This window comes from Prionailurus viverrinus, chromosome D2, assembly GCF_022837055.1.
Source record: "Prionailurus viverrinus isolate Anna chromosome D2, UM_Priviv_1.0, whole genome shotgun sequence".
Taxonomy (NCBI): domain Eukaryota; kingdom Metazoa; phylum Chordata; class Mammalia; order Carnivora; family Felidae; genus Prionailurus; species Prionailurus viverrinus.
Genome location: NC_062571.1, coordinates 25,718,463 through 25,742,576, shown reverse-complemented (window position 1 = coordinate 25,742,576; position 24,114 = coordinate 25,718,463). Strand labels below are relative to the sequence as shown.

The window sequence follows — 24,114 nt, the reverse complement described above, 5'->3', positions numbered from 1 at the left end:
GCCCCTCCCCCACTCATTCCCTCTCCCTCTCTCTCTCTCTCTCTGTCTCTCACTCAAAATGGACAAATAAACTTAAAAAAAAAAAAAAAAAAGTTCTGCTGTTTTTACTACATTAGATGCCCTAGCTTCCAGTATGAGTCAAGAGTGTAAGAATCTGAGGAAATCTTACTAAAGGGACTATTTATAAAGTTGTGGGCAAGGTTCAGGAAACCCAATGAAAGGATACTGAAGCACCCTGGAGTTAGCAACAGTAGGAACTGGAATCACCCCTGGATGTGAAGGAGGGAGGACAGGGGAAAGCTTCCTGGAATCCAGAGAGGGCAACTGTAGGGGAGAGTGGTAGCCTCAGGTAGACAGTCACAGCCAACCCCTGGTGGCAGGAAGGAAGGGAGGATACTGGGAGAACAGTACTCTGACCTCATGCTCATCCTGCCTTCTGATCTTCTGCAGAAGCCTTTCAGGGGCCAAACTAAACAGAAGCCAGATATGATGCAGTCTGTATGGATCAGCCTCCTGGGCCATAAGCAAGGTGTAGAAACGTGGAATGTGGAGAGGAAAGTCCACTGGCGGGGCGAATGGAAGGTGCCAGCACTGCTTAGCCTGTCATCTCTTTGATCTACCCAGAATGGATTTCTCTCTGCTTCCACAGATACCTCCCCCGCCCAAATGACCATCATCTCCTGTCTGCATTATTCTGATAGCAACCTAACTGATCACTCTGCCTTTTTGGGGTCTATTCTGCATACAGCAGTCAGAGTCTCTCCTTAAAACAGAAAGAAGGGGCGCCTGGGTGGATCAGTTGGTTAAGCATCTGGCTCTTGATTTCAGCTCAGGTCATGATCTTATGGTTCTTGAGTTCCAGCCCTGGGTCAGGCTCTGTGCTGACAGTGCAGAACCTACTTGGGCTTCTCTTTCTCTCTCTCTCTCTCCACCCCTCCCCGTGTTCTCTCTCTCAAAATAAATAAGTAAACTAAAAAAAAAAAAACAAAAAACAAAACCAAAATCATGTCATTCCTTTGCTCAAGCCCCTCTTGCGGCTCCCATCAGAATTCTCACCCTAGTCTAGAAAACCCTGTGGATCTGACACCAGCTACATCTCCGGCCTCATCTGCTATTCCTTCCTGCCCTGTTCTGCTCCAGTCATATTGGCCCTTTTACTGTCCCTTGTATGTGCAGATATGCTCCTTGTATGCGCAGATATGCTCAGGGCCTTATTACATGTTTTGTTGTTTTTTTGTTTTGTTTTGTTTGGCCTGAAATGCTCTCCTTCCAGTAATCCACGTGGATTGCTTTCTCACTTGCTTCAGATCTCTGCTCAAATATTTACCTGTGAGGTCTTTTAAAATATCCATGTCCTCTTAGCCCCCTTATATCCTGACTCCGTTTTGTCTTTAGAACATTCCACAGATCACTGACACACCTAACAGATAGATGTTTACTTTCTGCCTTTCCCTACTAGAATGCAAACTCCAGGAGGACAAAGACCTTTATTTTGTTCACTGCTGAATTCCCTGTGCCTGGCACAGATCGAGCTCAGGAGTACACGTTGACGAGTTGTTGAATGAACGTGGGCTGCACACAGCTCAGTGTGCTCCTTTTCTGTAAGGATTGCAAAAGGCTGGACACAAGACGGGAGGTGCAGACAGGGCAGGTAACATAAACTAGTCTTTAAAGAGATCTGGTTTAAAAAGGAAAAAGAGGGGCAATAAAAAAAAAAAAACACACAGCATGAAGCAAAAGAAAGCATGTTTACACTCCCAACGATTGAAAACTTTACCAGCAAGATAAGATTCTCTTCAGAGAAAGCAGGAATATTTAGTGGAACAAGATCCCACAGGAGATAGAAAAGAATTACACTGGGAAGGAGAGTGAGCTTGAGACAGAGGTAGAGATGTGTCCTCCACTTGGATGGAAGGAAAGAGTGGCTTGTTGGGGAGAGGACCACAGCCAGGGCCCCGTATCTAGGGGGCAGGTCACCAACCTTTCAGGCTGGTGTGAGTGGCAAGGAGGGTGGATCTGGGGACAATGGTAAAGATTTAGACAAGCTGTTGATCTGGATGGGAAAGAGGGCAGCCTAGGGTACAGATGCTGCAGATCACATGATGGAGGATGCCCTCAGCTGCTCTGGAGGTTAGATCTAGGAGGCCACCAGCAGTCTAGGTCTAGGACAGTGCAACAAGAGGGAGACAGAGGTGACAGCTTGCTGTCATAGCAGAAATGTGACTGGGAAGCGGCCCTTTGCAGAGAGGTGGGGCCAATTCTCTCCAACTGAATGTGAGCCGAGGCTTTTGAGAAGTGGGGGTATCTCCCCCCTAGGCTCTTCCCCTTTCCTGTGGGCTGGAAGGGCAGAGAGCAGGGCAACCTTGGAGGCTGTGTGTTGAAGACAGGCAGAGCCCCCCTCCCCCCAGTTCTTGAACGACAGCACAAGATTTGTTGCCAAAATGAACACCTAAGGTGGACTGTTATGTGAGAGAGAAATAAACTTCTATATTCCTTCAGCTGTTGCATTTTTGTTACACATTACAATTATAGCAGCTGAGCCTACCCTAACATGAAAGGCTGAACTCTAATCTCTGTGGAGACTGAGAAAGCAGGGCCATAGTAGCATGAGGTTCGCATCGGTCACAGCGCCGTCGGCTGCCATGCGCGGCACGGTTAATGCCCTGTGGTGGTGATGGGTGATACGTCCACAGTGCCCTGAAAACAGAGAAGAGGACTGCCATGCTAAGAAATTCTGGTTGGGACACCTTCAGGGGACTCTCAGAAGGATCTGGAGGATAGGAAGGTTTGATGTTCTCATGCAGCAGATTGGAGCAGGGCCAGAGAAATACTACTTGAAATTATTTTTGTGATCCCTTGCCAAATGTGGCTCTGTCTGTGTGAATTTGGTCATTATCACCTGCACTGTCAGTACGGATGGCTTCAGCGGCAATCCCTTTCTACTTCCAGTAGACCAGTAAGTCAGACACAGAAGCTTGTTAGAGATCTGTGCAAAGATTGAAGTGGATATATTCTGAGCGGGAGGCCAAGATATCCAAAGAATTAAGCACATAAACGTCAGTGGGACTACTACATGAGAAAGGTTGTTCGATGGTCTGTTTTGCAAACTTTGTTTTGTTTCCCAAGAATATACCTGATGCCTACTATGGTACCTGGAACAAAAAAGATGCTCAAAAATATTTAGTATAAGAATTAGTAAACTGGGCTAACTATACGCAAGACTGTAACTTCCATTTTTCCTAACTATTTGGTAATCAACTTCTTTTGAAAGCGGTCACAATGAAATGGCAGTCATATTTAAATCTTGGAACCCTTTATGCACTATATTTTTCACGACTAGAGAAATGTGAATATTTTAATTGAAAATACAATATTTATAAGTAAAAGATTCCTCAAATGGAATCTTAAAATCATTTAAGTATCAAAATGAATTTATATTCCAAGAAAATATACTCTTATAATTAGGCAAGTTCTTTTGGAGATTATGGAATCATCTGTGATGTAAAACCATAGTATCTAAAATTACATTCTGGTTTATATAGTGGATGGATCAGATTATCTTTTTTAACAAGCCAGCACTTGCTTTATTATTACTCAAAATCCATAAGGCTTATACAAAGCTTTAGCATTTCAGAAACCCAGACAGTCACGTGATGGCGTTCTTCGCTTTACTCTCTCAAAGGCATTAGAGGATATTTTAAGCCTCAGTGAACACTGTAAAATGAATATACCCATAGGCTAAATTTACTATCAAAAGACCATGCTCCATTTAATAGGTATGCATTTATCTACCCTTGATGCCAAAAGAAAAGTAGGCCTCATTTCATAATCTTTTAACATTTTTAAAGGAAACCAGTTTTTATGATTTACATTCTTAGACAATGAAATTGATTTAAATGCCCAAATAAAGCAAACAAAAAGTCAACAGCAACTGTAAAACAATCCTCATCATTTCCATCACAGAAACTGAGAGTGATGGACAGGCTCCAAATATATAGTGGGACATAATGTTCTGAGGGAAGGGATCTTGCTGTAGATTTATGAGTCAAGGCAATAGCAGTAAATGGCATATTAATTAAAAAATATTTTTTCTTAAAAAATTTTTTTAATGTTTATTTTTGAGAGAGAGAGGGCACAAATGGGGGAGACGCAAAGAGAGAGAGGGAGACACAGAATCCAGAAGCAGACTCCAGGCTCTAAACTGTCAACACAGAGCCTGAGCTGGGGCCCGAACTCACAAACCATGAGATCATGACCTGAGCCAAAGTTGGACACCCGACCGACTGAGCCACCTAGATGCCCCCAAAATATTTTTCTTAAATTGTATCTTTGTATAAATTATTCTTTCTATGCTAGGACCCGTGTGATATTATAACAACAATGATGTTAACAGTAATGTATGTTAAATGATACAATTACTAAATTACACTAGCATGATAGAAAGAAAAATTATGTGATATATTAATGAGAAATATTACTCAGGGCCTTTTATAAACAAAGCCCTCTGACATGAAATAGGCATAAACTCTGATGTCAAGGTGTTCCTGCTGCCAAGAAGCTTTCATGGGAGGGATTAGTAAAAGAAGATAAGGAATAGTTGATTACCAGCATAATGTTTGATCTACCATATAACTACTACTATTTCATGTTATATTATATACTATATATTGGCTTTGTGTGAATGAAATTTCTTCAGTTCTAAAGGAAAGCCTTCCCTAACTCTGCCGCCTCTAAAGGTCATATACAATCTTTGTGCACCATACTTTTTCTTTGTAGCATATCTGAGCAACGGTTTCTATAACATCTGCCCCTGTCTTCTGACTGTAATAACCAACAGGGACAGAAAGCATCCTGTTCCTCATCATGTTCCCAGTACCTATGGTGAAGCAAGTACGGAGGAAGACTTTTACTTAAAAGTTTCTTAATTCTAAGGTCTGAATTGATGCAAGACTCAAACAAGTAACTCTGGACTGCAAACAGCAGTTTCTAACATCTAAAATAGTCTATTTTGTCAAAGTTGTTCTCAAACTTATCAGAGATTAAACAATTTTCCAACATTTCTTAACTTCAGATTCTTTGAGTAATAAAGCAATTAATGCTGGTCTTTATGAAAAAATGAAAAATTATATATGCCTAATGATTTCAATTATAACCACACTAAGTAAATCCAGATCATCAAATGCTAAAATATGCTTCCCTGGGCGGTGGGGGGGGGGGGGGGGGGGAATCTTTGCTGAGTCTGAAAAGAAATAAACACTGCTGAATTTCAGACCACCCAAAGAGAACTTTATTTTCTGACCATTATTATTCACTCAAGTCAATTCACCCAAAACATTCATTCTATACCACATTTCAGAGACAACAGAGAGACCTTCCAATATAGAATTCTTTAGAAACAGTGTAGAGTTGAAAAGATTTCTCCCCTTTCATTAACATTATGCAATAATTTGGTTATTTCATAATGATTTTCCCCCATTAAAAACAAAAAGGAACAAAATGTGAGAAATCAATAGAAAAACTCCCTCTTTTATCCAACCCAGATGGCTCAGTTATGGGATTTTTCCCACAGCTGTGCCAAGTTAGAAGCATGCTTGAAAATAAACTAGTTGAAGTTCAATCCCAAGTGCATAGAGACCATGGCTGAAAAGAGTTCTTTTTAAAAAGATGGGGCATGTGCTCGGGGTGAATAAATTAGGCTAGAATTGATTTGAGCTTCCTCAACTCTGAGGTACTTCTCCCTCCCTGCCCCATTTGAGACTATCTTAACTTTGTACAGCTTGTCCAAACTCAGATGTTTGGGGGTTATACTTTCAGATGCTGAGGTTGCTGCAACATAGTTTACCTGCAGATTCCAGGCATCACTGCCAAAGAGCTCACAGATTATTCTTCAAGTATGAAGGACTGTAACTAGAAAGGGAAAGCTCTGTCAACGACACTGCTTTGGTCCTCCCCAGTGAGTTTTAAAAAAATTTAATATTTATTTATTTTTGAGACAGAGAGGGGGAGAGAGAGACAGACAGAGACAGACAGACAGACAGACAGACAGACAATGAGCGGGACAGGGGCAGAGAGAGAGGGAGACACAGAATCCGAAGCAGGCTGTAGGCTCTGAGCTGACAGCACAGGGCCCGACACGGGGCTCAAACTCATGAACCATGAGATCATGACCTGAGCTGAAGTCGGACGCTTAATCGGCTCAGCCACCCAGGAGCCCCCTCCCCAGTGATTTTGAATCACAGAAGTCCGGTGTACCTCATCCCTGACCTCAGCAGTTTGAGGAACATGAAAGAAAGCAAAAGTGCAAAAATGTTTATAAACTAACTGATAATTAATTTAAAAGGAGTGTTGGAAAGAAGACATAAAAAGCAGGATCTGCTTATGGGAACTGTTCCTGGGAGCAGACTTTAGGAAGAAATGACCTCTCGGTCCAAAATAACTCTCCATCCACACTGGCTGAGAATTCAGAATTTGCTTTGTTATGCTGTTTAAAGTATTATTGATTTATTTGGAATAATAAATATTTTTGAGAAAGACAGTTCCCTTCTACCAGAACCACACAGAATTTCTCAGGATTTTAGCATGGGAAAGAGCATATCCAGATAGGAGTGACATGTGCTTATTTTAACACTAAATTGTCACTCTACCTTCTTCTTTCCCTTAGTGTTCCCAAAGTCTTGGCCCATCATGTTTCCTACTTGAGGTATTCCCAAGGTATTCCATTTCTTAGGCACCTCAGTACCCCCATTCCATCTACCTTCACATAGACAATTCCATCGTACTATTTCTATGAGTGAACAAACCGAGCTACTAAATGGTATGCTCCTTTGTCCAGGTGACAGACAGGTTGATGACTGAGCTAGAAAATGAAGATTTTCATTCTTTAGGTAAGATATGCTCTTTTATATACAACTTGTAGCTTTACAGTCTAGGCTCAACAGCATATTTTATTTATTTTTAAAGTTTATTTATTTTTTGAGAGAGAGAGAACGTGAGCAGGGGAGGGTCAGACAGAGAGAGAGAGAGAGAGAGGGTCCCAAGCAGGCTCCACGCTGTCAGCACAGAGCTGGATGTGGGGCTTGAACTCATAAACTGTGAGATCATGCCCTGAGCCGAAATCAAGAGTCAGACACTCAACCAACTGAGCCACTCAGGTGCCCCACTGACAGTATACTTTAAATGTACAATAATCATTCAAAGAGTGAGAACCAGCCTTTATACCACATGGGATAACACAGTGTTCTTGAGAAACAAAGACTGGTAGGAAAAAAAACCTAGGAAGAATAAATCTGTCATGACTGAAAATGAACCTACGATATCAAATTACTTTCCTTCAAAAACATGTGCAATCAACCTTACCTAGAGAACCGAAGTTCACATTTGGATGAATGTAGAGAGACAAGTGACAGGTCACAGGATACTTGGGGTAAGAAAGGGCTGGCTCAGTGCCAGAATGCAAGACAGCATGAAGGACCTAGGTAAACACAGTGGGAGGAATGAAGAGGCTGGTGTAAGGTACAGAAATTTCACTGATGTAGAAAATTTTATGGCCAGCCCTACAACACGGAAACTAGGAGAAAGTCTAATTCAATATCCTTACCCCGATAATTGTATTGTATGGTTAATTTTGTTAAAATATTATTTTTCTGGGGTGCCTGGGTGGCGCAGTTGGTTAAGCGTCCGACTTCAGCCAGGTCACGATTTGGCGGTCCATGAGTTCGAGCCCCGCGTCAGGCTCTGGGCTGATGGCTCAGAGCCTGGAGCCTGTTTCCGATTCTGTGTCTCCCTCTCTCTCTGCCCCTCCCCCGTTCATGCTCTGTCTCTCTCTGTCCCAAAAATGAATAAACGTTGAAAAAAAAATTAAAAAAAATATTATTTTTCTATAGTATGTTCCAAGTTGTTAATCAATCCATGTACATACAGATGTTTCTAAAACAAACTATTTGCTATTTAGTGTCCATATGCATACATAAACTTATAGTAAAAAAGTACAATGTGGTAACTATTCACTTTTCACAATAAGATACCTCTTAGTTATTTTCACCTTGGTTGTAGATAAAAATTCCTTGGGAATTAAAAAAAAAAATTATTTAGATTCTAGGCCTCATCATTACCATGCCCAGAGAGAGGGCAGACAGTAATTTAAAAGACAAGAGGGTTTTGTGGTGCCTGGATGGTTCAGTTGGTTGAGCGGCCGACTCTTGATTTTGGCTCGGGTCAAGATCCCAGGGTTGTGGGACTGACCCCTGCATCAGGCTCCGTGCTGAGTGTACAGCCTGCTTCAGATTCTCTCTCTCTGCCTGCTTAAGATTCTGTCTCTCTTTCTCTCTCTCTCTCTCAGTCTCTCTCTCTCTCTCCCTGCTCCCCCACCCCCTGACAGCCCCTCTCTCCTGCTTGTACTCTCTAAAAAAAAACCACTTTAAATTAAAAAAAAATAAAATAAAAGACAAAAGTGTTTTTGATATGTAATCAGAGATGAGAATGTGCCCAAAGTCTTGCTATTTGAACTGTGGTATATACACAAGTCGTATTGGCATCACCTGGAAGCGTGATAGAAATGCAGAATTTCAAGCCCAGGGCAGACCTATTAGATCAGAATCTGCGTTCCAACAAGATCCCAGGGGGATTCCTATGTGTCTCAAAGTTGGAGAAGAGCTGTAGCAGGAGAATTCTCTGACAATATCACCTAGGGGAAGGTGGGTGTCATTCATGAAGAGAATGTAAGAAGAGTCTTGGGTTTGGAGAAAAGATGATGAACTCAGTTTTGTGTGATAATTTATTCAATGTGGACAGTTAAAATGTACTCCTATTTTCATAACACTGTTTAGGTACACCATCGTTTAAAGAAAAAGCTAAAAAAATGAAGAAGCTGAACCTTTAGCCCACCTCTCAGAGGCACTGTTTATAACTTAGAGTAAATTCTCCTGGCAGAGCAGCCTACAGGCTCTTCTACACTGAAGAGGTTCCGTGAGGAATGTCCCTGTTGTCTACCCATCACCAGAACCCAGAGTTATCTGGACACTGACCACTTGGTGCAGACTCCTCCCTCTCCCAAGAAGGAAGTGCCCTTAGATTCTCTTTCTTAGAGTAAATCTAAATCTGCCTCCTACAGGGAAAAGGTAAGAATGTTGACTTAGTAGGCTGAAATTACATTCAAACATCATATCAATGGCAGAAACTTCTCTTGGTGGCTCCAATAATTGATTTTGACAATCATCGTAAGAAAAGATATACCATACTAAAACAGAAGTGTTAAAAGTTCATTTAAAAGATGTCTTCTGACAACAACAGATATTGGCAAGGATACGGAGACAGAGGATCTCTTTTGCATTGTTGGTGGGAATGCAAACTGGTGCAGCCACTCTGGAAAACAGTATGGAGGTTCCTCAAAAAACCAAAAATAGAACTACCTATGACCCAGCAATTGCACTACTAGGCATTTATCCACGGGATACAGGTGTGCTGTTTCACAGGGACACATGCACCCCCATGTTTATAGCAGCACTATCAACAATAGCCAAAGTATGGAAAAAGCCCAAATGTCTATCGATGGATGAATGGATAAAGAAGATGTGGTGTATATATATATATATATATATATATATATATATAATGGAGTATTACTCGGCAATCAAAAAGAATGAAATCTTGCCATTTGCAACAACGTGGATGGAACTGGAGGGTGTTATGCTAAGTGAAATTAGTCAGTCAGAGAAAGACAACTATCATATGACTTCACTCATATGAGGGCTTTAAGAGGCAAAACAGATGAACATAAGTGAAGGGAAACAAAAATAATATAAAAACAGGGAGGGGGACAAAACAGAAGACACTCATCATTATGGAGAACAAACTGAGGGTTGCTGGAGGGGTTGTGGGAGGGGGTATGGGCTAAATGGGTAAAGAGCACTAAGGAATCTCCTCCTGAAATCATTGTTGCACTATATGCTAACTAATTTGGAGGTAAATTTTAAAAAATAAAAAATAAAGTTAAAAAAAAAGATGCCTTTTGAGGGGTACTTGGGTGGCTCAGCTGGTTAAGTGTCTGACTCTTGGTTTTGGCTCAGGTCATGATCTCACATTTCATGATCTCACGGTTCACGGGTTCGAGCACTGAGTTGGGCTCTGTGCTAATGGTGCAGAGCCTGCCTGGGACTCACTCTCTCTGCCCCTCCCCTGCTCTCTCTTTCCAGAAATAAATGAACTTTAAAAAAGCTAAAAGATAAATAAGAGATGCCTCTTGGAAACCTTTCAAAGTTAATGTAATATTTTAAAATAAGACTATTCAACTCCACCGATTTTTGTGACTTTTTCTGTCTGGCAGAAAAAGACAAATACCATAGAATTTCACACATATGTGGAATTTAAGAAACAAAACAAATGAGCATAGGGAAAAAAGGAGAGAGGCAAACCAAGAAACAGATTCTTAACTATAGAGAAGAAACTGATAGCTACCAGAGGGGAGGTGGGTGGGGGACGGGTGATTCAGGAGGGCACTTGTGATGAGCACTGGATGATGTATGGAAGTGCTAAATCACTGTATCATTTCCCTGCAGCTAATAGTACACTGTGTATTAACTGGAATTTTAATAAAAACATTAAAAAAAGATGTCTATTGGAAACCTTCGTAAGTTAATACAATATTTTAAAGTAAAATTACTCAAGTCAGTCTATTTTTGTGACTTTTCAAGACCTTTTGAAGTTTGCTTTCCCATGTTACCTACAGAGTTTGGATCTGTGGTTTAAAAAAAAGAAAAGGAATCAGTCTATATTCATTCTGATAGCCAAAAGATAGGCAAAATTTCATATATTTGAACTTTTAAAAAATTTATTTATTTTTGAAAGAGGGAGAGAGAGAGAAAGAGAGAGAGAGAGACAGAGCATGAGCAGGGGAGGGGTTAGAGAGAGAGGGAGACACAGAATCTGAAGCAGGCTCCAGGCTCTGGGCTGTCAGCACAGAGCCTGACACAGGGCTCGAACCCCCAAACCATGAGATCATGACCTGAGCCAAAGTCAGATGCTTAACCAACTGAACCACTGAGGTGTCCCAAAATTTCATATATTTGTATAATTAGATATACTTTAAATTTTTTGTAGTCTTTTAAAAGAACTTCATGTTTTTACAATTCTATTATATTTCTGAAGTAACATTTCTCATGAGCTTTTAAAATTACATGAAGTTTGGGGAAAGATTTTATTTTTCTAACTTAGCTAAAATCTTAGGGAACAGTTCTAGCTTTTATATTTTTAGGAGGACCTTTCACAGTGTGGTGGTGATCTGGCTGACAATCTCATTATTACACCTGTGGTTGGGAAAGCACTGTATTTCTAAAATTACGTTATGGAAAGACGAAGTCCATATCTAAACATATCAAAGGTAGATCCTGGTGCTGTGTAAGAGGGAAAATTTCTCTGCAAAAATATTGTCAACTTTAGCTGAAAAGGCAAAAGCTTAGGTATATTTTATCAGAGAAGATTCTATTTTCTAAAAATAAAAAATTTTTAATAAAAATATAAAATTTAATAAAATTTTTAAACATTTTTTTGGTTTGTTTTAGAGACAGAGAGTGAGTGCACGTGCATACGTGAGCAGGGGAGGGGCAGAGAGAGAGGAAGAGAGAATCTCAAGCAGGTTCCACACCTAGCACAGAGCCCAACGTGGGGCTTGATCTCATGACCATGAGAAATCAAGAGTTGGATGCTTACCCAACTGAGCCACCCAGGTGCCCCAATAAAAAATTTTAAATGAGAATTTTTAGGTAGTTTATTATTTTTAAATTTTAATTTAGCATTGCTTGCTTATATCTTTTCTGATTTCTCATTGTGTCAATCCCTCTACTATTCTTCTCCCTACTTTAACTATTTCAAGTGTTTACCTTATTAGACTTACTTAAGGGAACAACTCTTCCTTTAATTCCCTCAATTTTGTTTTTTATTTGTATTTCTGCTTTTTTATTGCTTTGTTTGTCCTACTTCCTTTACAGATTCTTTTATTTTGGTATTTTTTCTTGCTTTGCGAGTGTAGTGTTTTATTTTCTTCCTTTTTAAAATATAGGCTCTTCCCTTTTTTAAAAATGTTTATTTTTAAAAGAGAAAGAGTGTGGGCAGGGGAGGGGCAGAGAGAGTGCAGGGTTGGGGGGAACGGGGGGACAGAGGATCTGAAATGGCATGTGAGCCCCATGTGGGGCTTGAACTCATGAACCATGAGATCATGACCTGAGGTGAAGTTGGACGCTTAACTGACTGAGCCACCCAGGCGCCCCTAAAATACAGGCTTTCAAAGTGATTCAGAATATAAATTGTAATATGAATTACTGTCATTTTTATTTTTGAATTCATCTAGTACCGCACTTCTGATTTTCCCTTGTACTCAGTTGTTATTTCTTCTTTTTGTAACTTACTGGAGGTTTCTTCACAGCAGAGAGGTTATGGGGTGTGAGTAGATAAGGAGGGGGGAGCAGAACACTGGCAGCCTCTGAACACGTTCTCCCCACACTGAGGGTGGTGGCAGTCCTTTCTGGCTGCTGTAGCTTTTCGGATTTTAAGCTGTTCCATCACGGGATTAGGGTGGAGGTGGCTAGGCCTCCCTCCAATTTACTACTTAACAACATTTCCTTTAATGGAAACAACGGTTTCTGTCCCTGTTTTTAAAAAGTCTATTTCCATTGGCACTACAGTTGGTAAAATTCTTCCTAGACATTAGCAAAAGCCCGAGTTAGCCTCTTAGGTTTGAATGTTACTGTGTGGTTTTTTTTTTTCTTCCCTTTGTGCATGTTTTCCAAAGCATTTGCACGGGAAGTTAGTAAAGGATAAGACTGCTGCAGTCGGCCGGCTGCATCTTAGCATGAAAACTGTGGGGATGCTTCTGAATTACTTCATACAAGGTCAAGGGGTGCTCTAATTCACATTCTAAAATTTTATTTTATTTTATTTTAAAAGTTTATTTATTTACTGAGAGAGAGAGAGAGAGAGACAGAGACAGAGAGAGAGACTGACAGAACAACAATTGGGGGAAGGGCAGAAAGAGCGGGAGACACAGAAGCCGAAGCAGGCTCCAGGCTCTGAGCTGTCAGCACAGAGTCAGACACGGAGCTCACTCACTAACCATGAGATCATGACCTGAGCTGAAGTTGGAGCTTAACCAACTGAGCCACACAGGCGCCCCTCATATTCTAAAATTTCAGAAAAAAACCGTGCTAGGTGTTCATTAAACACCCTCCCCAAATAAATAACCTTATTTAAATTTAACACTTGTTTCCTAAAGTGGATCCACTGTAATGGTCATGAGATGATCATAAAGAAATCATTTCTAGAAAACATAAGGAAGAGTATAAGTCACTTAATTATAACAGCATCAATTACTTCAGCAGTGAAGTTGCATACTAATATGTATTATACATACAATATGTAAACTTGGCACATCAAGAATTAGGTTTATAAAACAATATTCATCACCCGCTTTACTTTAAGTAAAAGTAAGTAAGTAAGGATAATAAATTGTCTCAAGTGACTTTATTCAACTGTCCTAAGTGAAAATTGTGATTTTTATGTATCAATACTTGATTTACAAACCATATAACTCAAGACATGATACACATGGATTCCCTGTATGTCAGTTAAAATTAAACTTCAAAATTGTTGTCAAAGATCTAAAATAAATGGTATCTATTACTACTTTAAATCTGTCTTCTATGTGAGCACATTTTAAAAACCAACAATAATGGTTTATTTCATGATAAGTTATATTTGATATCACAGTATATTTCAACCAGAAGTGTTCCACTCACATAGTCAATTTGGGAATCTGGGTAAAGATTGATAAACTGCACATATACATTTAATTGCATCCTTACCACAAATCTCACTAAAACAACAGTAAACGTGATTTTTTAAAAAAGACAAGTCCAAAAGAATGAAGAAAAGAAGACAGCAATCTGAATTTTGGGGAGGTAGGAAGGAAGTGGAAGAGGAGCACCTGAGTTAGGAGGCCTGAGAAAATTGGATATTAAGCTGACAGTGGGAAAGTGGAGAAGCAATCCAACTTTACACCGCAGAGCTCCCCAAAGGCTCAAGAACTGGTGACACAGTCCTTGGTCACGAGGGCAAAAGCCAGGAAGTATGGCTGTTAAGTCTGCCTGAGGAGCAGGTAGACTTCCAGATGCCCTCCCCTTTTCGCGGTCAGGCGATGCCCCTTCTTCCTCCCACAGGAACTTTGCGGCTGATTCTCTGGGAAGAGTCAAAGGGCCTCTGGATTTGCAAATCTCTGGCACAGTTGAGAGTAGGCATTAAGTTCTAGTTTATAAATTAAATATTGAGAGCCCCCAACCCTTAGTCTCTCACCGGAACGCTAGCAACCAAGTACCTTTCAGAATGGAAGAATCTTGTCTGAAGACTCTGACATGAGAGAAAATATCTAAACATACAGACACTGATCATTGTCCCAGGAAACAGTTGTAATGGTTTGAACTGTGTCTCCCTCAGGAAGATATGTTGAAGTCTCTTACGGACTGACCCGTGATTCCCCCAAATTGATATGTTGAAGCCATAACCCCCAAGGTGAATGTATTTGGAAACAGGGCCTTTATGGAGGTAACTAAGATTAAATGAGGTCATAAGGGGGCCCTAATTTGATAGAACTGGTGTCCTTATAAGAAAGAACTCACCAGGGCTTTCTTAACACAGGCATCCAGAAAAGGCCACGTGAGGACACAGAGAGAAGATGGCTGTCTACAAGCCAGGAAGAGCCTGTACCCAAAATCAACCCTGATGGCCCCCTAATCTTAGACTTTCAGCCTCCACAACTGTGAGAAAATAAATTTGTGTTGTTTAAGCTACTCACTGTGTGGTATTTTGTTATGGCAGCCTGAGCTGACTAATACAAAGTTCTTACCCCCAGTACCTCAAAATGTGACATCATTTGGAAATAGGGCCACTGCAGATGAAATTGGTTAAGATGAAGTCATGCTGGGGTATAGTGGGCCCTGAATCTAATATGCTTGGCTCCTTGTAAGAAGGAGAGAAGAGACTGATACACAGACACAAGAGGAAAACGCCATGTGACAACAGAGACAGAGATCAAAGTGCTGCACCTGGAAGGTAAGGAATGCCAAGGACTTCTGGCAACCACCAGAAGCTGCAAACAGGCAAAAAAGGATTCTCCTCAGGGTGCCTGGGGGGCTCAGTCGGTTAAACATCCAACTCTTGGTTTCGGCCCAGGTCATGATCTCGCAGTTTGTGAGTTCAAGACCTGTGTTGGGCTCTGTGCTGACAGAGAGCCTGCATGGGATTCTCTCTCTGCCTCTCTCTCTATCCCTTCCCCCTCCCCAAATAAATTATTTAAATAAACTTAAAAGAAAAGAAAGGAAAAGAAAAGAAAGAAGAAAAGGATTTCCTCAACAGGTTTCAGAAGGAATTGGCCCTGTCCACATCTTGATTACGCACTTCTAACCTCTAGAACTGTGAGACAATATATTTCTGTTTTTTTAAGCCACTCGGTTTGTGGTACAACCGGGAACACTGGGAACAAATACAGCTGCCTTGTCAGATCACCCTACAGTAAAGATGACATTCAGCAAGCCTCTTCATGGGCTCAGGCCTTGTAACCAGCTTTTGATTATCATACTCAAATGTGAGTGGAGGACCAAATATTATCCAACATTTGAGAAAATCATGCATGAGAGACAGAGGCTCAAACAAACAAAAACCAGAAGTCAAAGGAGAGACTATGCAGAAAGAACGTATCTAAAAAAAACCCCATTTTTCATATACATAGACAAAAAGGAAGCTATTTTAAACAACATAAGGATAGAACACTATAGGAAAAGGAACATTCAGAAAATAAAAAGAGCTCTTAAAAGTTAAACACACAGAGACAGAAATTAAAGATTAACTAAAGGGTTAGAAGATGACATTGAGAAACTCATCATAAAATAGAACAGAAAGAAAAAGTGACAGGAAAAAGAAGAAAAAAGATCAGATAATTAGATAATTGGTCCAAGTAGCTTTACAACTGAATAAATGGAATCCCAGACAGAACAAACAGTGAAAACAAAGCAGAGAAAATCGATAAAGAAATAAATTTTAACCAAATTTCCCAGAGCTGAAGGACAAAGGATTTCCCAAGTTAAAAGGGTAGGATTTAGCAAAATCTACCATAATCGATTCACACCAAGGCACATAATCATGAAATTTTAAACCTAAATTTTCCACACATGGAAAAGATCCCACAAGCTGGTGAGAATCAGAATGGCTTCAGACTCTCCACAGCAACACTACAGGCTAAAAGGCAATGGAGAAATGTCTCCAAAATTCTGAAGGAAAATTATTTCCAATCTGGCATCTCAAAAAATTTGTCTTTCACACAGTCTTCTCCGGAAGGATGTACTTCATTAAAATGAGGAAGTAAACTTAAAAAGGAGGAAAACAGGAGATTAAGAAATCTGAGGATCTAAAACAAGAGCTAGTCTGGAATATCCATTGGATGATAACACAGAGAAGAAATCCACACAACTGCGGCAGAGTTCAGGTGTAAATGTGCAATAATAGAGAATCCCACATAAGTGAAAAACCAACCAACCAAACAACAAACCAGAAAACAAGACAATGAATAACAAGCAGGGAAAACAAACCACTGTGCAGGAAAAAAAATGGTAATGATAGGATACCACAGAGACCAAATGCAAATAGTGTTTCTATCATGAAAAATCCTATACAACAGGTACTATTCTATGTCAGGTACTGATTTAAATGCTTTATGTTCATTAACTCATGTAATTCTCACCACCACCTGAGGAGGTAAGTACTATAACAGTTCTCATGTTACAGATGAGGAAACTGAGGCACAGAAAAGTCAGATAACTTGTACAATGACATAGCTAGTAACAGATAGGACTGGGATGTTAACTCTGGCAGCGTGGTTCTAGGTGCTGTGTTCTTTATTTGTTTAGTCTATTGCTTCTTTCTTTTTAACTTAGCCTACATAATGCAAATACTGAATACTGATCCAATACAAATTACACTGTAATGACCCTGGGAGGCTATAATGGCAGGGAAATATGCATGTGTATAGTTATATGTGATAACTATTATTAATCATCCTTAATAATAGCAAGAAGTCAACTGATAATGCCCATCTGAAAAATTAAGAAATGGTAATATAAGCATGTCATTTAGATATGGAAATAAATACTAAAGGATTCAGCTAGAAGAGCTGAAAGTAGTTGCCTCTAGAGAGAAATGGAGATGGGGAAGGTGGGGAATTGTTCTTTTCATAATAAGCCTTAGAAACTATTTGATTTTTAAAATTTAAATAATTACAGCTTTGATAAAAACAAAAAGTAAATTAAAAGTAGATCAAAGTGGAAAATAAACAAATAAACATGTGGTCTAACAAGACTAATTTTCAAAAATTCCATCTCAATCAGTGGGTTAACCTTTACACTTCCCAAATTAAAACCTTTGAATCAAATGAGTATTTTTAATCCAAAATATGAAAAGATGGCTGGGGAACACTTCTTGACAATAAAAAAAAAAGTACTTTATTGCATTTCTTCCCTTCTATATCCACTCTAAAACTAGTAAATAACTTCAGATTTTACCAACTGACAAGAACTATAAAGTTAGTATGTGGTATATTTGTTCACTTTCATATCACCCAAGTATTTAGGAAAAATTAGGTCACTTTCAAAACCAAGTCAATAGGGTTTTAGAGGGCTAGCTCCTTTTTTTTTTTTTAAATGAGTTTATTTATCTTGAGAGAGAAAATGTATGTGTGAGTGGGGGAGGAGCAGAGAGAGAGGAAGAGAGAGAGAATCCCAAGTAGGGTCTGCACTGTCAGTGCAGAGCCTGATGTGGGGCTCGAACCCTGAACCATGAGATCATGACCTGTGTTGAAGTCAGACTCTTAGCTGACTGAGCCATCCAGGCATCCGTAGAGGGCTATTTCTAAGCCTTTAAAAGAGTAATCTCCCAGAATTTTCCCTGTTCTTTGTTCTTGCTCACAGTAAATCTCTGTGATCAGACCAAATGTCTGATTTTGATTTTTAAGTGCTGTTAGCCAATCTTTTCATTGCCACGTTCTCCAACATTCTTAGAATAAGAACACGGTTTCCTAGAAAAGCTACAGCAATTACACACGACTTGGAAATAAACACTCTATTTTCAAGTCACGAGATGGTATAAGCCTAAAAAAATTTGCAAAACCATACTAATTCTTCAGTAAGTTTACATTTCAATTACTGCAAGGCTGAAAGACTTTAAGTAGGCCATATCAGCCACACTATACAGGAAATTATATCCTAGGAAAGCTCTGTTTTAAAAATAGGCAAAGGAAGAAAGGAAGGTTGCCAAAATACACAGCACTTTCCATTTGTTTTGATTTGAGCACAGCATCTGTTTTATCAGGTGCAATCTACTGTTTGTAGGCTTAAGGGGAATGGTAGTAGTTAGGGTGGAAAGAAGTAAATTAATCTAAAATGTTTGCTTTCTGAAAACAATTTTGAAGTAGATATCAGTGGAATTTAGGTAACAACCAAATACCACAAAGACACTGAGCTTTGGGTTAAGTCAGACTGGACTGTGTACTCCTTAACCCAGCAGAATCAAAGCTGAGAACCTAGACCAATCCCCTTAAGAAATGTACATGTTCTTCAACTCTTCTTCCTTTTCTTATTCATTCATTCACTCATTCATTTAAAAAATATTGAGTACCTATTATATATACCATGTACTGTTCTAGGTAGGGAAATGTATCAGTTAACAAAACAACCAAACTCTATGGAGCTGTTTCTGGTGGGGAGGACAAATACACATACAAATAATATAATATCAGATAATATAAAAGGCCATTAAAAATATAACAGGGAAATATGAAGGTTAACTTTACTAAGAAATTACCATATACAAAACAAAATCAATTAGGATGGGATCACTATATAGGAAAACTTTCTGAGAACAGAGTTCTAATACAACTGTTATAATCAAAGTTTAAAGTAAGGCTAGGTGAGACTCAGCAAGATAATAATATTCAAACATTTTGTCAAAAGTAAATTTAGGTTTGGGCACCTGGGTGGCTCAGTGGGTTAAGTTTCCAACTCATGATTTTGGCTCAGGTCATGATCTCGAGGTTTGTGAGACTGAGCTCTGCCATGGGCCCAGCATGGAGCGTGGAGCCTGCTTGGGATTCTCCCCCTCCGTCTGTCTTGTCCCCACTTGTGCAGGCACATGCACGCACCCTCTCAAATTAACAAACTGAAAACAAAACAAAACAAAACAAAAAACCCAAAAAACAACTAAATTTAGGTTGGAAATAGTTACCTGCCAACCCTTTCAAAACCTAATTTCATCTTTAGCCGTTCTGATCATAGTTGATTTCGATATGTAAGAGTCCTGCCCTAAGTACTGGTTAAACAGCCTCATTGCCCTTCTTTGAAAATATCCTTATTTTTGTGGCTCCTGGAGGTCTACTTTGGAAGCACATCCACTGGCTGGTTGTGAAAACTGTTTTACAAGCTAGAATCCTCACCTACTTTTGGTAGAAGAGACAGAATGAAATATTTGTAACAACATATCCAATCTGGTATGATTCCTGCCTTAATGTTCCATGTTACCCTGGGTAAGTCAATTTATTTCTCCGAGACTGTAACATCGAAACATTCTCCAGACTTACTTACTTTATTTATTTATTTACTTATTTACTTACTTACTTACTTACTTACTTATTTATTTATTTATTTATTTATTTATTTATTTATTTATGAAGTGAGGACCAGTGAGATATTATGGTATGCAGAAAAATGTCTCCCAAAGATGTCCATGTCCTACCTAATTCCTAAAACCTGTGAGTATGTTACATGGTAAAGGAGTAATCAGGCTGCAGATGGAATTCAGGTTGCTAATCAGCTGACCCTAAGATGCGGAGAAGATCGTGGGTTACTCAGGTGGTCCCAAGGTAACCATAAGCATTCCTGTAAGTGGAATCGGGAGGCAGAAGAGAGAACTAGAGGGATGGAAATGTGAGAAGTTTCAGCTCAACGTTTCTGGCTTTGAAGCTGAGGAATAGAACCATTAGCCAAGGATGCAGGCAGCCTGTAGAAGCTAGAAAAGGTAAGGTAAAAGATTTTCCCTTAGAGACTCCAGAAAGAGTACAGCCCTGTAAATCCATTTCAGATTCTGTTCCCTAGGATGGTAAGAGAATAAATACATTTGGGTTGGTTTAAGCCAGTAAGTATTTGGCATTTTGTTATAGTAGCTATTGCAAACAATAATATATAAAAGTATTTTTGAAATTGGTAGGAAATCATATAAATGCAAATGTTTTAATATGATATCTCAGCTTGGTCTCTCTAGCAGCCTTGATGGCAGACAACTTGGTCACCACGTCTTCCGAGTTGTAGCACATTTCCTTGTCAAAAGCAAATGCCCTGCCTTCTGTTTCAATGCCTTACCATTTTTGCTTTTAGCTTTTTCATTTGTGGAGAGTTGATTACCATGTAATTATCAAACCAATTGCCTTTCTACTTCCCTAGTTTTTCCATCAGTTTGAATGAGAATGTTGCTGGATTCTCGTCCAAAGGTTATCTTTAACTTATGAAGTAGAATTAAAATTTCAGGGTTAGAACCATTCTTATTCATCCCAAATTTATAGACTAATACAGGAATAAAAATCTGAGTGTTTATTAAGGATTCAAACACAGAAACCCAAGTTTTTAAGTCTCTAAAAGATAATACTAACAAACTTAAAGTGACACATAGTAAGAAATGGATTGGGGTGCCTGGGTGTTTCAATTGGATAAGTGTCGGACTTTAGCTCAGGTCATGATATCATGGTTCATGGGTTTGAGCCCCGTGTTGGGCTCTGTGCTGACAGCTCAGGGCCTGGATCCTGCTTCCGATTCTGTGTATCCCTCCCTCTCTCTCTCTCTGCCCCTCTCCTGCTCGTACTCTGTCTGGCTCTCTTCCAAAAAATAAACAAACATTAAAAAAAATTAAAAAAATAAAGAATTAATATTTTATAATGGTTCTTAGGCTAATCCCTAAACACCATCTTTTCTGTTCTTTTAGCATTAGTTTATAAATGACAGGCCTATTATAATTTATTATAACTTACATACTTTATTTATAACTTTGTATATTTATTTATAATTTATTATACCTTCATATTTCTTACTGTTACCCCCTTTTTATTTTAGGGCATGGTATCTGTGTGCCCACTGATATCTTTGTATCACTAGAGCTTCTCATATAAACTTCATTTTCAATTTGTACTTATTTCTTTTCCCAACAAAATCACCCAGATTTGGAGGGAAGACAGGAGTATACCGTAAGCACAGAAATATACACAAAGTCACACAGAGGCACACGAGTTCTTATCCTGGGTTTATAATACTTTATAGGTGAAAAAATGGGCACAAAGTTGAGAAAATTCACCCTGTATTTAAACTGTAGAGCTAATCAGATTTAGAAAAAAAGATCTCCTTTAATAACAGTATGACAAACATTCCAAATGAGGAGGAATGTATTGGCTGGTAGAGTTGACCCTTGAACAACACAGGTTTGAACTGTGTAGGTCCATTTACCCATAAATTTGTTTTACAGGCCTATTAACGTATTTTCTCTTCCCTATGATTTTTCTTAACCTCTTTTCTCTACCTTTTCTCTTTTCAATGTTTATTTTTGCAAGAGAGGTGGGGGAGGGTCAGAGAGAGAGGGAGACAGAATCTGAAGCAGGCTCTAGGCTCCCAGCTGTCAGCACAGAGCCAGATGCAGGGCTTGAATGCAGGGACCACGAGGTCGTGACCTGAGATGAAGTCGGACGCTTATCTGACTGAGCCACCCAGGTGCCCCTCTAGTTTACTTTTAATATAGTACATAATACACATACATATGTTTACCTATGGGTAAGGCTTCTGATCAACAGCAGGCAATTAATAGTTAAGTTTTTGGGGAGTTAAAAATTATACTGCTGTCCGCCAGAGCCTGCTTGGATCCTGTGTCACCCTCTCTCTCTGCCCCTCCCCTGTTCACACACTCTCTCTTTCTCTCAAAAAATAAACATTAAAAAAAAAAATTATACTCAGATTTTCCACTGCAGGGGAGGGGGAGGTTGGTGGCTCTAACCCCTGTGCTGTTCAAGGGTCAACTGTAGAGTCTGATTTAAGAAGAAAAAAGACTGCTATTGTCAGCAGTGATAAGACATCTGTATACTTAAATGAATTAAAAAGTGACAAACCAGTTATGAAAAAAGGAAAAGGTTTGGAGTAAGAAAGAACTATGTTCTCAGTGTACCTATAAATTCACAAGGCTAAAAACCAGACAGCCCCCTAACTTCTTATACTGGAACTGAGACAAAATGAGTAAGAGATCCAATTACTCACTGGATCATACACTTATTTAAATACCAACGGACAGTGAACTTTTTTTGAAACTCCACTTTGGAATTGTATTCAAAATTATTTTTAAAAGACTAACTTCATTAAACTCATATTCATGTAACATTTTTAACCAAAAACAGTATCCCAGCTATTTCTAAAATAATGATTTTCTGGTCTTGTATATCACAGATACATTAAGTTAGAATCAATCACTCATAAAACTATACTTACATATTCCTTCACGTTTTTTGTTTTCACAGCTTTGTATGAATAATATGCAGGATAAAGCATTCCAAACACCAACCTAAAAGTAAAAAGAATGAGAGACTAATCACATACAACAATGCTTTTGACAGCTCATGAAAATTTCACCTAATAGTAAAGCAGAAACTACATAGGAAATATGCAATAATATAAATTTGTGTAAATGCATATTTGTGCAGACTAAATCTGCTCAGAAAGCAAAGTAAAAATACTTTTGTAACAAAAAGAGGATTTCAATATTCTAGGTATAGTATCACGGGAAAATCACCTATAAAAATAACTTTCTTGGGGCGCCTGGGTGGCGCAGTCGGTTAAGCGTCCGACTTCGGCCAGGTCACGATCTCGCGGTCCCTGAGTTCGAGCCCCGCGTCGGGCTCTGGGCTGATGGCTCAGAGCCTGGAGCCTGTTTCCGATTCTGTGTCTCCCTCTCTCTCTGCCCCTCCCTCGTTCATGCTCTGTCTCTCTCTGTCCCAAAAATAAATAAACGTTGAAAAAAAATTAAAAAAAAAAAAAAAAAAACCAAAACAACTTTCTCTTTGTATACCTGAAACTAATAACACTGTTAATTATATTTGAATTTTATTTTTTTATTTTTACTTATTAAAAAAATTTTTTTTAATGTTTATTCATTTTTTGATAGAGACAGACAGAGTGTGAGTGGGGGAGGGGCAGAGAGAGAGGGAGACACAGAATCCAAAGCAGGCTCCAGGCTCTGAGCTGTCAGAACAGAGCCCGACGTGGGACTCGAACTCACGGACTGTGAGATCATGACCTGAGCTGAAGTCAGATGCCTAACCGATTGAGCCATCCAGGGGCCCCTATATTTGAATTTTAAAATAAAACTTTTTTCATCACAAAAAATATGATTCCTCGAACATTTGGAAAAGGTAGAAAATCACCAAAAATAAAAATTGTCCCAACTCTCCCAGAGATAACTGCAGGCAACATTTTACTGTATGCAAATCCTACTTTTTATCCACATGTAACATTCCCAAAATCTAAATAGAACATGTATGTACATGCACAACCTGTAATACAAAAGTGTCCTTTACTCCATGATTTTGAGAAGCACTGGCTTCTAATTATCAATAGTTGATATATTACAACATGCATTAAAATAGCTCTCTGTAAACATTTATAAAATACCTAAATCATTAACAGGACTTAATGCCATCTGTGAAGACTATTTCGCCAAATCCCAGACCCAACAGATATGTACAATCACACATAAAATGAAAGAATAGACATAGAGGTAGCATAACAGTATATATACGGTTTACAGTTGGCATTTTCATGTGACACATCATGGGATTTTTTTGCCCCCAAATATTCTATAGTGTGTATTCTTTTTTTTTTTTAATTTTTAATTACATTTATTTATTTTCGAGAGACAGAGTGAGACAGAGCACGAGCGAGGGAGGAGCCAAGAGAGAGGGAGACACAGAATCCGAAGCAGGCTCCAGGCTCTGAGCAAGGGTTCAGC

General features: G+C 39.2%; 1 protein-coding gene across 1 annotated transcript in view; it reads right to left on the bottom strand.

Annotated features, from left to right (window-relative positions):
• The window catches only part of REEP3 (receptor accessory protein 3), a 101,719-nt gene that overhangs the window by 34,193 nt on the left and 43,412 nt on the right, over nt 1–24,114 (bottom strand). The window contains exon 2 of the mRNA XM_047826351.1: nt 22,599–22,671. Within this exon, the coding sequence (XP_047682307.1) occupies nt 22,599–22,671 (73 nt within the window). The remainder of the gene's footprint in view (nt 1–22,598; nt 22,672–24,114) is intronic.